The sequence below is a fragment of the Brassica napus genome, chromosome C9 (genome assembly GCF_020379485.1).
Source record: "Brassica napus cultivar Da-Ae chromosome C9, Da-Ae, whole genome shotgun sequence".
Classification (NCBI taxonomy): domain Eukaryota; kingdom Viridiplantae; phylum Streptophyta; class Magnoliopsida; order Brassicales; family Brassicaceae; genus Brassica; species Brassica napus.
Window position 1 is genome coordinate 23,637,424 of NC_063452.1, and position 16,654 is coordinate 23,654,077.

At 36.8% G+C, this 16,654-nt stretch overlaps 4 protein-coding genes across 9 annotated transcripts; all 4 read right to left on the reverse strand.

Annotated features, from left to right (window-relative positions):
• Nucleotides 1–2,329: 2,329 nt before the first annotated feature.
• On the reverse strand, nucleotides 2,330–3,856 carry LOC106417031. Its single transcript, XM_013857896.1, has one exon. It carries the CDS (start codon nucleotides 3,854–3,856, stop codon nucleotides 2,330–2,332), a length of 1,527 nt encoding a protein of 508 aa, XP_013713350.1.
• Nucleotides 3,857–6,477: 2,621 nt separating this feature from the next.
• LOC106416641 (tonoplast dicarboxylate transporter-like) lies at nucleotides 6,478–9,077 on the reverse strand. The gene is made up of 3 exons (XM_013857562.3): nucleotides 8,523–9,077; nucleotides 6,778–7,918; nucleotides 6,478–6,690 (listed from the first exon to the last, which is right to left on the reverse strand). Exons 1-3 carry the CDS (start codon nucleotides 8,967–8,969, stop codon nucleotides 6,656–6,658), a joined length of 1,623 nt encoding a protein of 540 aa, XP_013713016.1. The 5' UTR covers nucleotides 8,970–9,077; the 3' UTR covers nucleotides 6,478–6,655.
• Nucleotides 9,078–10,629: 1,552 nt separating this feature from the next.
• On the reverse strand, nucleotides 10,630–11,983 carry LOC106416527 (NADH dehydrogenase [ubiquinone] 1 beta subcomplex subunit 8, mitochondrial-like). Of its 3 annotated transcripts, none has more exons than XM_013857441.3 (4): nucleotides 11,767–11,983; nucleotides 11,598–11,684; nucleotides 11,436–11,531; nucleotides 10,630–10,845 (listed from the first exon to the last, which is right to left on the reverse strand). In XM_013857441.3, exons 1-4 carry the CDS (start codon nucleotides 11,902–11,904, stop codon nucleotides 10,828–10,830), a joined length of 339 nt encoding a protein of 112 aa, XP_013712895.1. In that variant the 5' UTR covers nucleotides 11,905–11,983; the 3' UTR covers nucleotides 10,630–10,827. The 3 variants fall into 3 exon arrangements, with proteins under 3 accessions (XP_013712895.1, XP_013712894.1, XP_013712896.1); XM_013857440.3 differs by having other exon boundaries at nucleotides 10,630–11,239; XM_013857442.3 differs by having other exon boundaries at nucleotides 10,630–11,360.
• LOC106418656 (heterogeneous nuclear ribonucleoprotein 1-like) lies at nucleotides 10,630–14,823 on the reverse strand. 4 transcript variants are annotated; one of them, XM_013859400.3, is made up of 8 exons: nucleotides 14,571–14,823; nucleotides 14,404–14,481; nucleotides 14,081–14,306; nucleotides 12,932–13,958; nucleotides 11,767–12,826; nucleotides 11,598–11,684; nucleotides 11,436–11,531; nucleotides 10,630–10,845 (listed from the first exon to the last, which is right to left on the reverse strand). In XM_013859400.3, the coding sequence occupies exons 3-5, from the start codon at nucleotides 14,303–14,305 to the stop codon at nucleotides 12,813–12,815; spliced, it is 1,266 nt and encodes a 421-aa protein (XP_013714854.1). In that variant the 5' UTR covers nucleotide 14,306; nucleotides 14,404–14,481; nucleotides 14,571–14,823; the 3' UTR covers nucleotides 10,630–10,845; nucleotides 11,436–11,531; nucleotides 11,598–11,684; nucleotides 11,767–12,812. The 4 variants fall into 4 exon arrangements, with proteins under 4 accessions (XP_013714854.1, XP_048624443.1, XP_048624442.1 ...); XM_048768486.1 differs by having other exon boundaries at nucleotides 14,404–14,798; XM_048768485.1 differs by having other exon boundaries at nucleotides 10,630–11,239; nucleotides 14,404–14,798.
• Nucleotides 14,824–16,654: the final 1,831 nt, after the last annotated feature.

Genomic DNA, 16,654 nt, shown 5'->3' on the forward strand with positions numbered 1-16,654 from the left:
CCATGAAAAGGAGAAAGATGCTTAACGTTGAACACATTGGATGTGCGCAAATGTGAAGGAAGTTGGACTCGATAAGCATTAGGATTCAAACACTCCAAAACCTCCACGGGGCCTATCTTCTTGGACTTCAATTTATTGTATTCACGCAAAGGCAAACGTTCTTTCGTCATGTACACCCAGACCAAATCGCCTGGAACAAAGAGAACCTCACGGCGTTTTTCGTCAGCTGCAGACTTGTACTTCGCGGCCGAAGCTTCCAAATGATCATGCGCTTGCTGATGCAACTTCTGCAGGTCTGTGACAAAGTCCATGGCTTCTCCATGGTGCCTAGTCTTATCCGAAAGAGTAGCCAAGTCCAAAGGACACCGAGGAACCAAAAGGCGAGAAACCTAGACTCCTATTCAACGCATGGTTATGCGCAAACTCGGCTTGAAAAAGCTTAGTATCCCAAGATTTGATGTTGTCACCCACCAGAAAACGCAGGAGATTTCCGAGAGATCTGTTCGTCACCTCCGTTTGTCCATCAGAGTGCGGATGGTACACAGAACTCATATCAAGAGACGTACCCAACATCTTCCACAAAGATCTCCAAAAGTGACTCAAGAAACGAGTGTCACGATAAGAAACAATAGCCGTCGGAAGACCGTGAAGACGATACACCTCGCGAAAGAATAAGACAGCCACACTAACCGCATCTGTCGTCTTCTTACAAGCAATAAAATGGGCCATTTTAGAAAAACGATCAACCACCACGAAGATTGAAACAAAACCATGTTGCGTACGAGGCAAGCCAAGGACGAAATCAATGCTAACGTCAGTCCAAGGCTGAGTAGGTATTGGCAGAGGCAGGTATAGACCGGCGTTGGACGCCTTACCTTTCCTTCTTGACAAACGCGACACCGCTCGACAAAACGCTCCACATCTCAGCGTAAACACGGCCAAAAGTATGACATAGTCACTAGCAGCAGGGATCGATCGCGTCCGACATGCCCCTCATTGTGTAATTCGCTGACAATCTGAAGGCGTAGACTGGAGTCTGGTACATAAAGTCGCGTGTCTTTAAACAAGTACCCATCGTGGATCGTATAGTCACCACACACTCCATTCGACACCTCATTGAAGATGCGTCCGAAGAATGGATCAGAAGGATACAAATCAGAAAAATTTGAGAAGCCAGGCACACGTGTATGCATTGCTGTTAATAGTCCATGCCGGCGGCTAAGAGCATCTGCGACTTTATTCGTCTTACCCGACTGGTGTCTTATGGAAAATTTGAACTGTTGAAGGTAGGAGATCCAAGCTGCGTGTCTCACTGATACTTTCGCTTGGCTGTCAAGGTGTCGCAAGGCGTCGTGATCAGTAAGCAGAACAAATTCACGATGCGCCAAGTAGTGTCTCCAATGCTTAATTGCCTGAACAATGGCATAGAATTCAACGTCATAAGTGTTGTATCTTCCCCGAGCGCCAGCTAGTTTCTCGATATAGAAGGCTATCGGGCGGCCTCCCTGACTCAGAACCGCTCCAATCCCAAGCTTTGACGCGTCACAGGGTAACTCAAAGGTCTTGGTAAAATCGGGAAGCACCAGAATAGGAGCAGTCGTGAGCTTGTCTTTGATAAGTTCGAAGGCCTTTGTAGCTTCGGTGGTCCATTCGAACTTGCCTTCCTTCATACAAGTTGTTATAGGAGCCATAATAGTACTGAAATGGCTAATAAAACGTCGGTAAAAAGATGCAAGTCCGTGAAAACTACGTACTTCAGAGACTGTCGTAGGTACTGGCCAAGACTTCACTGCCTCGATCTTTGAGAGGTCTACTGCAAGGCCCTTGTCTGAGATGACGTATCCAAGAAACATGACTTGGGAAACACCAAACTTGCACTTGTGGTGAGCCGTAAATAGCTTCTCTGTTCGTAGAGCTGAAAGGACTTGCCGAAGATGCTCTGCGTGATCCGCCAGCGAGGTGCTAAAGATCAAAATGTCATCGAAGTATACAACAACAAACTTGCCAATAAAAGGTCGCAGCGCCTGGTTCATGATTCTCATAAAGGTGCTCGGCGCATTAGATAAACCAAAGGGCATGACTAAGCACTCGAACAAACCTTTCCTGGTTTTGAATGCTGTCTTCCACTCGTCGGCCTAATGTGAATCTGATGATAGCCACTCTTCAGATCGATTTTTGAGAAAACCGTGGCAGTTCCTATCTGATCAAGTAGGTCATCAAGACGAGGTATAGGAAAGCGATACTGAATGGTTATCTTGTTAATTGCCCTGCTGTCCACATACATTCGCCACGATCCATCCTTCTTCGGTATCAAGAGAGCAGGGACTGCTCACGGGCTCAAACTCTCTTTGATATAACCCTTCTGTAATAATTCCTCAACCTGTCGGCGAAGCTCTTCATGTTTCGTAGGGCTCATTCTGTAATGGGCTCTGTTAGGCAACGTCGCTCCTGGAACAAGATCAATGTGGTGATGTATGTCGCGAAGCGGAGGTAAGCCATATAGGAGTTCAGCCGGGAACACGTCATTAAACTCGTCCAATGCAGAGAGTAGAGACGGTGGTGTTGTCGTCGACAACGTGTGACTCGATGCTGAAGGTATCAAGGCAAAAGCAACACCTTCAGAACGTAATTCCGACACAAAGGTCGAGTAAGAAAAAATGAGTGTCATTGGTTGAGCGTTGGGGATGACAGGAGGAGCGACAACGTCTGCCGGCGGAGTTGGAAGTAACAGAATCTGATGTGTTTCCCATATGAAACTGTACGTGTTCTTTGCTCCATCATGAATGATCTTACGATCAAATTCCCATGGTCGACCTAGGATTAGATGCGCGATGTCCATTGGTGCCACATCGCAGTAAGTGCGCTCTTTATAGTAAGGTCCTATTGAAAAGGGAACCAGCACTCTTTGAGTAACGCGCAAGCAACTGCTCTCCGTGATCCAACCAAGTGTATATGGCGCTGGGTGTTGTTCTCGGATAAGTCCCAACTTGTTGACAGCATCATCTGCGATGACATTCTTGGAGCTACCCGAATCAATGATAAAAGTGCACACACGATCTCCTATGGTACATGTAGATCTGAAAATATTGGTGCGCAACCACTGAACATCTTGTCGACGCGGCACAACGCAAGATCGTTGAAGCACCAGTAAGTGACCCGTATCACCTGTCGTAGGAAGGACCTCATCTTCGGCTTTGTCCTCGTCATCATCACCATAGAAGTTGTATATAGGTTGAGAGTCATCCTTCGTATTGTCTAAGACCAACCCCCGACGGTTTTTATGTGGGCAAGTCGTTTGACGATGATCCGGTTCTCCACACGTGTAGCATTTTAATGCTGGAGGGCGGGTAGTTCGTCGCAGATTCTGATCCTCAGGTTGACCTGTTGTCTGAGGTTGAGCATCACCCTCTTTCGTTGTTGCCGGTGTTGTTGTCTGCTCAGCAGTGCGAGAGCGAGATGATTGGTTTGTCCAAGACGAAGAACGTTGCGTTTGCTCAAAGGAAGCTGCACGCCTATGAGCTTCAGCAAATGTCGTTGGGTCGAACTGAGCAAGTGCATTCAGTAGTTGCGGACGAAGACCACCAATGAAACGCGAGACCAATTGTTCTGCACTATCGTAAATATCCGTTCTTGTCAACAAGAGTGAGAACTCGTCGGCATATTCGTCGATGGTACGGGAACCCTGGCATAGGTTCTGAAGCCTAGTGTACACTGTCCGCTCGTAATTGTGAGGTAAGAATGTGGCCCGTAGATGTTTCTGAAGCTTAACCCACGACACTATCGGCGGTTTACCAAGACGGTTTCTGGTGGTTTTGAGCTGTTTCCACCATGAGGAAGCATGACCACGAAACAGCATAGCTACGAGGGGCACACGACGTTCCTCCGGAACCTGTTTGAATTCCAAAAGTTCATCTACCGTTGCTATCCAGTCGAGCAGAGCTTCTCCTCGCGATCCACCATGAAACTCAGGTATTTCTACCTTGAACGATGATTCCCAACGTTTGTCGTGTTGGCGTATTGGATCATCATCATCCCGTTGATGTCGGACTTGACGACGACGATCTCAATGTCTTGCGAATGGGTTTGTGTCGACGGAAATGTCATCTTCTGTTTCAGCATCATCAAACAGGGGATTAGCTCGCGCTAGACGATCCACTAGCATCGCTCCCATCTCCATGAAAGAAGCATGCACTGTCGCTTGAAAACTTTCCTGCATCGCCAGCAAATCTTTGCGGAATTCAGACAAATCTCTGTTGTTAGGAGGGTCAGCTGATTTCTTTGGAGGCATTGTTGAAAGGAGTTGTTGATTCCTGAACCTGGCTCTGATACCAACTGATAGAGAAGCGGGAAGCTAAGAGAACAAGGATTCGACAAGAACTCGATGAGAACTCGCAGAATCGAAGGAAACTTGTTGTAGTTGATACTCTCAACGCAAACAAGGGGAACTTTGAAGATGACGACACTCTCGACAAGATCAAAGAAGGCTAAAGTACTCCTCTAAGTGCTTTGATAAGCTCTGATTGCAATTGCAAAATATATTTTATAAAACGTGTATCTTTACAGAGAAGACAACTCAATATATAAACTACGTAACTAGATCATATTCTCAAAAGGATTGATAATTATCCAATCATAAATAAAATAAAGAAAAGGAAAACAAAGCTCTTAAGTCGGCTAAGGCCTTAGCGACACGTACGGCCCAAGCATCCAATGATCCGCTACATCACTCTCCATAAGTGATTTCATTTTCTACCACTATAAAATTGTCATTTTGTTCTCGTTTCTGTTTCACTGATATGAGTTTTGTTTCTTTTTTAACTTGTTCAATGAACTCGGTGAATTACATAAGTGTCAATTTAAAAAGATAGACATTTGTAAAAATTTGTTCCACTCAAGATACATATCTAAGAATCAAAATGTTAAATAAAATCACCGACAAACTCTATTTACAGATTAGTGATCTAATATATCAAGCTGTTATAAAATATAAGTGCAGACTCGAAATATAAATGTATGTCTAGTATATTCATTAGTTTGGTCCAAAAATCATCTAATTCTAAAACAACAAAGCAAATTACTTATTTTATTAACTTATGCTTTTGAGGTTTAGTTATTTAATAGTATACCGATAAAAATATATATATAATACTTTACCATTCTAGTATATGTAAAATATGTATAAACTAAAAAATATTTGATTTATTAAATGATAAACCATAAAACTTATAGTAAACAGTTCAAATATCTCATTCTTACAATTATAATAGCTAGAAGGGTATTGGGGAGAAACAAATATTAGACAAATGATCAAATCTTTCATTCTTCGAACAAACTCAAAATGAGGTGATTGAAATCTTGTCATTATATTTTACTAAAAGATTTTATGAATAAAAATAAAGACTAAATTATTTAATCTAAATGAAATAATATATATATAGTGCTTCCAATATTAAAAATCACTTCGATTTAAAGAAGTGTATTTTTCGGATTGTCAGGATCAAATAACATATTAGAAACTACATATTTAAAAAAACAATTTGTATACACAAAAGTATTTAAATTAGAGTAAACACGCAAATCAAAACCAATACCTTTTGTTAATTGACAATCATGTTTTTGGTAAATAAATCAAAACAATCATTTTATTTACTTTATTTGTTATATAATTAATTTTTATTGATATTGACATATATATAGTATATTTTAATATAAATATTTATTATTGACACTTCATACTCATGATTTTATTAACATTTGTATATTTTCTGTAATAAAAATTTAAACAGTTAATCACAAAAATTTTAATGTGAGATTTTTCAATATTGATTTCAAAATTAAAATATTAAGATCTCAATAATTTTTCACAGCAAATTTTGAAATTAACATATTTTTATATTTTTATATAGTATATAATTTAATTTAAATGATATTAATATTATATATATATATATAATATTAATATCTATTTGTGAGAGACTTCATATTCATACGATTTATGATCATTTCTATTTTGCTTGAACAAAAAAATAGTTAAACCATTAATCACAAAATTTTCAATGTGAGACTTTTATCATCTTTAGTAATTTATAGTGTTTAATTTTTTCAATAATATAAAATTAAACAAAAAAAAGAGAGAGAATACAAAAATTGTTATCAAATATGTATTATTCATAATCATTAATTGTCATATATATAATAGTCATATTAGGTAATTCCATAACATTTATTTAAAGAAAGAAAAAATATTTTTGTGTACACTACTAATCAATTTGATAGTTAGTTTAATAAAAAATATATATATACTTATATGAACAAATTTATTTTTCTAAAGATTCTAAGAATTATCCTAGTGCTGCCATGTGGCTACGAAAATATGTTGTAATCCTCATTAATTAATATATAGGGGATATTATATATAAACTATATAATACAATTGTTCATATATATATAAATAATTTTATTAATATAATTTTGATATTTAAAATTTTAATTTTAATAATTTATTATTTTATCATATACTGCAATAGTACTGTGAAGTTTAACCACATCTAAACTTTGCGTTCCACCTGTGACTGGCATCTATAATATGATATACTTCATTATACTACAGTAATGAATCAATAGTGTAATGGTCTTATGTTTTTAGCCCATCGAACTAAACTCCTGCTTTTGATGCAAAAATGTATGCCCCTGTCATGTAATATATAGTTCATACTGAATCACAAATGAATTAAAACGAAAGTGGTTAACTATAATCGTGAAAGTTAATAGTAATACCTAGAGTGGGCATCAAAACAGAGAGAAAGGCCGTTCCAGCAATCTTGAGAGCCAAGCCGGTCTTGATCATGTCCTTGATCTCGATATGCCCTGTCGTGAACCCAACGATGTTAGAAGGTGTTCCCGTGGGGAGCAAGAAAGCGAACTGAGCCCCAATGGCACCAGGGACCATTAGGAGCAGAGGATGGATTCTCATTGTCTTTGCAATCTCAATGAGCAAAGGAACCAACAATGTAGTGGTTGCGTTGTTTGACGTGAACTCAGTGATAGTAGCAGCGATGAGACAAACCGTTGGAGCGATGGCCCAATAAGGAGCTGTTTCGAGAAACACGAGTCCTTTGGACAAGACTTCAGCTAAGCCGCTTGTTCGTACTCCATCGGCTATAGCGAACCCAGCTCCTAATAACAAGACAATGTTCCACGGGAGTTTCTTGCATTTGTCCCAATCCATTAGCTTCTCTCCCTTTTTAATATTGTTTGGGATTATAAACAGCAATGTAGCCATCATCACACTCACCGTTCCATCCCCTGCCCGGCCGTCGAAGATGCAACCCCAGCCGGGGATATCTTCGGTTATGTTTCTTGTCATCCACAACACAACCAACCCACCAAACACGGACAAGACCATCTTCTCAGCGAAACTCATTGGTCCTAACATCTCAAGCTCTCTCTTGAGATGAGATTTATGAAGATAAGGAGATAGAGCTTTCCCTGATCCATTAGGACAATACATCACACATAGAATACCCCAGAGGGTAACGAATATGCACAAGGCCAATGGGAAACCAAAGAAGAACCATTGGCTGAAACTGATTGGATCAGCCTCAGGGAAATAGCTTTTCCACATTCCGACAAGTATGAGATTCACACCTGTTCCTGTCAGTGTGCTCATTCCACCAACTGCCGCTGAATATATCACACCGAGAACCATTGCTCGGCAAAACTTTCCCACCGCCGGAGGAACCATTTCCGTTGACGACGATGATGAAGGGAGTCGCTGAAGTATTCCTGTAGCGACTGGCATCATCATGACAACAGCCGCCACGTTGTGCATCCACATGCTCACGAACGCTGTTGTGGCGCAGATTCCTAGAAGCAGCAGCGGCGCGTTTAGTGGCTCCACGCAGAACACCAACGTTATCTACATGAATTAGATTGTCGTTTATTGTCACTAACTTATCAAGTTTAGATTCGTCGTGGCTTAATTTTATCTATTCAAAAAAAAAAACTTGTATCTATTCAAGCTCCACTTTATTAGTTATCATACTATTGTTTGTTATCTGCCACTTAATATTTCAATTCATCATCTATATTTATGTCAATTTATCAAACTTTTACTTTGCATAACAAATAGTTATGTGGGAGAGTTAGTTTGCATTATACGAAGAAAAAATATATAATTTGGAAATAGCCCATGTTTTCAAAAAAAAAAATAGACATAATTTGTTGAATACATGGATCTGGAAACTTATTTGCATCCCTAACTACCCGTTATTTTTGTTACTATAAAATAATATTTTGATTAGTGGGGATTAATTTGAAGCTCTCCACATAGTTGATGTTGCAATGACCATAGTTTAGCTTAAAAAAAAAAACAAAAAATGTAAATTCAAAAATTTGTAATTTGTAATTAAGTTTTTTTAAAATGTATTTTTCTACACAAGGTGAATCTACAATTTAAAAATGATGTTAAAATAATTATTAGAAAAAAAAGAAAAAGAATATAAAGAGATTAAACGACTAACGTTAAGGGCTAGTCTGCGATGAATATTGTAGTGTTCGACGGCGAGAGCAAGGATAAAGCTGCCGAGGACCAAGGCGATGACGTCATCCATGTAAGAACTTGCCACGTCATCCGACGAGGTGATTCCAAACAGAGGAAATAGGAAAAGCGGCGACATGGAAGTGATCGGCATCGGAACGGCTTCCGTCAACCACCACGCGAATATCCACACAAGAACGCCGAGCATGTTCCTCGCCGTCGTCTTATCATCTCCACTGAGCCGTACGCATAGACACACGACGGCGCAGAGAAGAGGACCAAGAGCGATGTAACAATTCGTAGGTGTGAATATTGTCTGGAGATGTTGCCCCACCGTTTGTTGTTCGCGTGGTTCCTCATTATGGACGACCGGCAAGAGCGGAGATTTCAGTTTGTCGGATTCTTCGAGGGAGACATGACCACAATCCATTCTGTTAGTTCCGTTTCAACTGGAAGGAGATAGCAGAAACAGAGAAATGTTAGAAGGGAAATGAGCCTTTTTATAAATCAATTTAGTTTATTATTAGTGTTACTACAATGTGTTGGCCACAAAAATGAATGTATGTTGAAAATTTTCATATATTTCTTTTTAAGTTTTTATCACAGAAATAGTACTCAACGAAAAAAATGACCAAAATAAATTTTATCAAAAGATAAAAATGTATTTTTAATTTAGGATTAATTAATCTACATTTAGAGTTTAGAGTTAAATAGTGAGTTTTGGAGACATGGTTTCAAATTTAGAAAAATAAGAAATAAATATTAAAATTTTCAAAATAAAAATAAGTTATTTTGGTTTTTGTAGGGCTATTATTGTGACAAAAACTTAAAAAGAAATAGTTTAGAGAATTGCCCTATAACTTTATATCATAGAATTAATGTGTGTGGTCATATGACATAGTATTCGGTTTATGAGCACGAGGGACACATGGTTAGAGATGTTCTTTTTCCTGTAAAATGTTATTTTCATTTTAATCTATATTGTACCTTAAAAAGTGTTGTCCAACGTTTATCACCAATATTTGCTGGATTTCAATTAGTTTCATGAGGGGTCACACAAATGAAAAGAAATGATGTTTCTTTCTTGGAAGATTAATTGCATTATTGAATAACGGGTAACTATAAATAAAGGTATTCTACAGTGAATATGAATATATGATTGATGACTCTTTAGTTATCCTAACGAAGTTAGTGTTTATGATTATTCAATTTTATAGTACTTAATTGACCCATCACACATGAAAAGATGGGGTCTAACAAATTTACAAGTTACAAGTGGCGAAGCTGTGATGGCTTGTAAACTCCGGAATCTGATGACGCGTTAGGATATTAGAGATTAAGATGACAAGTAATCATAAAAATGTTTTCCTAATTAATTATAACTACAGGGAAATCTTTAAAATATTTAATTTGAAGAGATATAGATAAACTTTTCTGTAGCCTCTTCACTTCAGATAACATTCAGTCCATTACAATCTGGAAGTCATTTCAATAGTAGATGTGAAACAAACATATCATAGTATTATTCTTGGGCTATGTAAGTGTTTTTTTAATGGTTAAGATGTTTAAAAAATGAAAACCAACAAAGAGAAAACGGAAAGAATGAAAGCCAAACAGTTATCAAGAGTTTTTGACGAGGTCCAAACAAGCGCGGAGAAGAGAGAGCCAGAAGAAACATGACACGTAGGCAGATCAAATCATTGATTAAAAGATGGAACAATTATTCACTGGAAAGATTGAAAGATATCATATCTCATGACTCATGTGTCTGTCTTTGATTCCACCGCTTAGTTAGTTAGATCTGAATAATTATCATCAATCTAGTTTCAGCCAGCTGAGGTGTAGAGTACCTGGTCTCTAAACTTTCTTACCCCTCTTGTTATAGACTTGTATTTGTTCAAGTCAAATCCATCTCATTATCCCACACTCGAACAAAATTCAAAACTAGACTGTTATGTTTCTTGAAGACTAAATGAACTCATGTTCCTTGTCTTTGTTTGGAGTCGTACGAGGCTAAACCTTAATTAAAACATGTTGCTACTGCTTTGTGTTCACTTTGTGTAGAAGACACAACCAAACACAAGTTTAGATTGGCTGAAAAGTACATGTCTTCTCTTATGAATACACCCAAAAGGTCACTGTTAATTACAGAGACAACAGACAATAAAAAGGGTATATTTTATTCTTTTGTCACCAAGTTGTGAGCAGGAAATGAAAACATTTTGAAGAAGAAAGCAGTGAAGAAAACACGCTTAGAGTTTAGATGAGCAGATCACTTGATAGTGTCTCTATGGCTCTCCTCCAAGCTGCACTCTCAGGTTGTCATACGGATACAAGAGATAATCATGAACAAGTACCACAAGTGGTAAAACAAATAAATACACGTGCAGAGAGATGACAACAGCAACAATTCATGTCATGAATAAAGACAAGAAGACAAAGATCATCATCTTCTGAGCCCTATAGCCTGATGTTCAACTTCTATAACTCGAAGTCCTTCAAAACAAGACTAATCATCATAGTATAGCTTTTGACACAACGTCTATGATTGTTCAACTTCTATAACTCCAAAATCACACTCAGACACCACAATGGGAAAGAAAAAAAAAGACACGAACACTCAAAATCCTTGGAAAAACAAGGATTCATCATGATCAAGCCTTCCTTTGATACAACACGTCTATGATTCTTGGCTAGTGGCTACAAAGAGAAAAGTGTAACTCATAAATTTTAGCTCTTGACACACCTCTAGCTAGTGGCTTAAGCTTAAGCATGTAACAGAGAGTTCCCAAGAACATTCTTTCAAGTGTTCCTAATAACTCTGTGTACATGCTCATCAATCAAATAATAAAAAAGGATGATGAATACAACAATGGTTGAAATATAAGTCACTTACAAAGGGAACCTTTGAAGCTTTATCGTTCACAACAGCGAGGAGACCTAGAGTCGCAAAGAACCCTAGACCACCACACAACCATCCCAATGCTTCGTACTGTCAATCAGAAAACACAATCGATTTTCACGCATATAATCTCTCGTGAGAAAACCCTAAACCAACCTTCCCAACAGTGTCAGCAATTCGATCTATGCAAGGTTCTGGGAACGCAGTCCCGTTGTCCCACATCAGCTCGTCGTTAACCGAAAGCTGAGACGCAATCAATCGAAGAAAGAGCCTCAAAAACTGATCCAAGAATATATATGAATTAGGTTACAGATATTTGACTCACCCGCTTGTCGGGGACGATGTGTTTGCCGACGGGGAGACCCATGCCGGCGCGTTGGCGGAGAGAAGCGGCGCCAGATCTAGCAACGACGCCGTTTCCGCCCATGATTCGTGAGGCCACACCAAACAATCTTCCTGCCATTTTAGATAGACGGCAGGCCTGACCAACATCTGTAAACGGCGTCGTAACACCAACCAGAGGTTCTATAGTATGAAATGGTTTAAACTCTAATAATTTTTTTGTATATTAATTGGATAAGTTTTTACGGAATTATAAACTATTTAAAATCATTTATTACTTTCTTATATATATTATTTATTATTTTATAAATTTAATTTTAAAATATATTGATACTTCTTATATATCATAATAAAATGATACAAACTGAATATTATTAGAAAAGATATTTAATCTGTTCTCATAATTTTATTTATTTATTTATGATACATTCATGTTAATACATGAAAAAATATACGATTGTGCAAAACCCAATTCATGTATGTAATTTTTTTATATGTAAATAAAATTTATAAGAACATCATTACTTATATTATTAAATCATAAAAAATTGATTTAATATGTAAATTAAAAAAAAAAAATTGATTCCACAAATATGTTTGATAGTTTAAGCAAGAAAATTAAATTTATATTCTTTCTTTGGTCCTATTTTTATTGACTGATATAATTTCCTTCATTTTAGGCAATATATGTCAATATAAATATTTACAAACATAAAAAGGGAGAAAGACAAGAATATAATACACTTCATTGTTTCTTTGTATCTTTATATAACTCGGTTTACATTTTTAATTTTCTTTAAGATAAAAGAAACAACCCCTAAATTAGGAAAAGGGTGAAAATAAAAACTATAACAACAATCAAAATAGTAAAAAAAAAAAAAAAAAGAAAGTAAAGCTTTAAGCTTCTTTGAACAAAGAAGTTTTTTTTTTTTTTTTTTTTAACAGAGAAGTTTTCCTCTTCTAAAAACTCTCATTCCGCAAATAGCCATTCTTGCAAATCTCCATATAGTAGAGACTTCTCACACTTCTCTAAGCTGCAATACCTGCAACAACACCATTTTTCATATGATTTCATCAGAACTTCCCCCAAAAACACAAGTGTTCAAATTCTCACATTAAAAATGGGCATTCATTATCATTATTCATACCTCCGTTTGGTTGCCTGTTGATGTATCCAGCAGCTGGTCCTTTAGACACGAAGTCAAATGCTCCCATTCCCAATCTTTCCTCCGACTTTGCAGGAGGCGAAAGCCAAGCCGAGTCGCTGTACAGAGATTCTGTCTCCAAGCTGCTTGAGCCGCTGCTGTAACCACCAACATGAACCCCTCTCATTGCATCTAAACCTAACCCTCCTCCCTCACTGCGATAGCCACTACGTGCACGTGCAGCTCCTCCCCAGTTGTCCCCAATGCTGCCTAGTGAAGACATTCCAGAGTTTCCGTTAAAGCTGCTCCTAGATATCGGAGAGTTTGACATGTAACCTCCTAGACCACCACCATTTCCCCATAAGTTGTTCCTTACACCAGACTCAATCTGGCTACCGTACCTGCCTTGACTCGCAGCATATCCTGGGCTAAAGGGCCGTCCAAAGCCTGCATTGGAACCAGATCCATAGTGGCCTGGCTCAAAATTCAGCTCGATTCCAAATCCATGTCCAAACGGTGAGAATCCTCCCCTATTACCACCTACTCCTGGACTGTACCTAACTTCAGGTTGCACTCCATAACCTGAGATAGGACTCTGGCTGAATCCTTGAGTGTACTCGTTCATCAGCAATGCGCTGATTCTACTACTGCCAAAGCTATTTACATTCATCTGGTTCCGGATTGGGTTCAGAGCCATCTCCTTGGGAACGGCCAGTTTGACCTCAACCATCTTTCCATTGAGTTCGTGGAACGTCCTCTGCAAAACTCTGTCTACAGCCTCCTCTGATTCAAAAGAGATGAACCCAAAGCCTCTGGGACGTTGGGTTCTATGATCATACATCACCACAACGTCAGTGATCGTCCCAAACTGAGCAAAATACTTCTTGAACTCAGCCTCTGTCACCGATGAAGCGAGGCCTCCAACAAAGATCTTTTTGCTGGTTGCTGGGCCAGGTGATCCCTGGAGGCTACTGCTGCTTCTGTTTAATACTACGTGGTCGTCTCTTGGAACTGCCTTCTTGGCCTCAACCTGAGAAAACATAAGTAGGAAGAAGACGGTAACATTGTAGACTACTTACTATATAGTCATAAAAAGAGTAGCAACCTCTAGTTTATAGCAGCAACTAATCATTTTGAAGCAATGACACTTACAATTTTACCATCAATGACGTGTCGGATCAACACGACTCTCTCAGCGACAGTAGGATCAGCGAAGACAAGGAAACCGAAGCCACGAGCACGACCAGTGGCTCGATCCTTCATGATAACAGCCTCCAAAACCTCGCCGAAGCTCTGAAAATACTCGCGAAGACGGTCTTCGGTGGTCTCCCAAGAGATCCCACCGATGAAGAGCTTACATGATGACTCCATCTCCATTCTGCAAAACAAAACAAAAAAACAAAAAGGGTTTGTTCCTGAGTGTGTGTATACATCTACTTAACGTCTCGATCTGACTAAAACATCATCCAACATACCGTTGTGGAAAGCAATATGAACAGATGGGTCTTGATCGGATTCTGTGAACCGATCGATCGACCCACGATCCTGGATTCCTGACAGAAACAACAAAAAGGTGCAAGCTTTAAGAAGAAATCAAAAACCCACCCATGAAAAGACTTAAGAGAGAATCTATTTCGATTACCGAATTTTAAGAAAAGGGAGAAGAGTAAAAAAAAACGAGAATGAAATCTAAAAGATTGGAGAGGATGAAGCTTTTTATTAAGAGGGCGAGAGGCCCTCTTGTTTTTTTTTTTGATTTTCGTCCAATAATTAAAAAAAAAAAGGATTTACTGTTTTTTATTTGGATGATAAAGAGTTTGTGCTGCAGAGGGAAACAGATAAAAAATGGGATTCGGTAAAAGGAAAGAGAAGAAGCTCTTTCTTTCTTACGTTTTTGTATGGGAAGAATGTTTGGCTCTCTTCTCTTCTAAAGAGACGCTGGCATTCCCGTCTTTTCACTCCTCTTCTCTGTAATAATAATTATTTAAAATTTTCATAATTAATAACCGACGGTTTGTTGGTTTGTACTTACCAATGTCTGCTACCTTTTTACCTTTAAGTTAAAAAAATCTTGGTTTTAAAAATCTATCATGAATAATAATCTCATAAAGAAATACAAGGGAGGACTCAAGATCATTGTTATTAATAAAATCATAAAATTATCAGTTAATTACGGGTTTATCCTGATTTCTTCCTACTAGTAGACTATTTCATCCAAAGTTATTTCTTTCTTCAATTTCTCTTAATTTAAAATTATCAGTTAATTACGGGTTTATCCTGATTTCTTCCTACTAGTAGACTATTTCATCCATAAGTTATTTCTTCAATTTCTCTTAATTTCATTTATTTTTATTTTTTTTGAAAAAGGCTTATTAGTTGCTCAAAAAAAAGAAAAAGGCTTATTTATTTGAAAGGCCAATTTAGTTTTTCTTTTGCTTTAATACACACATCAGCATATGAAACAAATTTGTTTGGTCGAACCAAATGCAATGCATGGTTCGTTACTTCGTTAATCAGCTAACTGTGAAAAAGATTCAACATGTACTTTTATAGACAATAATTTTCTTGCAATATTTTGAGGTTAGCTTTCGAGGATCAAAGTGGGCAGGAACATGTGGGAATGGTTGCTTTCAGATATATTTAATTTGTAATGATATTAAACTAATTCATCACTAAGTGGAAAATGTTTCAAGTACAGAAGGCAGTCCTTGTGCATCCAAATAATTACCAATTTTCATAAGTTTACTTTTTATTCATTAATTTAATCACTAATCTCCCGCCCCAATTATTTATTTGTTTATCCCGCATCTCTTTTAGTAATATCAACTGTTGATAAAAATACGAGTTTGCATCACATAGATCATCCTGTTATAGTTTTAAGAACATACTAGATTAAGATCCGCGCTTTGCGCGGAATAAACATTATATATAAAAATTATTTTATGTATTATATGTTCTTACATATTATGAAATAATAAATATATATTGAATAATTAAAAGTCAGTAACTATTACATATATAATTAAATTGGTGCGAACGTATAAATCAATTTTATTAATCCAAACAATTTTTTAAAAAATTTGATAGGATATGTAATTAAATTTAAATGATATTAACATACATAATATATTTTTACTATTAATGTCTATTAAATGATGCTTTCTACTAATATGTTTTTTTTATCATGTGTATCTTTAATAGCAAAAACTTTAAATTACTGATAGCAAAATTTTCATTGTGGGATTAATAATTTTATTAATTTATAATTTTAAAAAATTTATCAATGTTAGTTCAAAACTTTTATCAAAAAAAATTATTCAAAGTAAACTTTGAAATTAAAATATTTATTTATTCAATATGGTTTATAGTTTAATTTAGAATGATTTTGTAATCATTTGTATTTTGTCATAACAAAAATTTTAAACCATGGATCGCAAAATTTGAATGTGAGACTTTTAACAGTTTTAGTAATTTATAGTCGTTTTTTAAAATTCAAAATATAACATATACAGAAAAATCTAAATTTTTATAATATGGTTATTGTGATTTTTTTAAATTATTTTAATAGTTTAAAATTAAACAAATTTGATAGAAGATACATTATTTTTTTATCAGATCTTTATTATTCAAAATCATTAATTGTCATATATACTTTAGCCACATTAGGCAATTCCGTAATCTTTATTTAAGGAAATAATAAATGACATTAATAATGAATTTATGGTT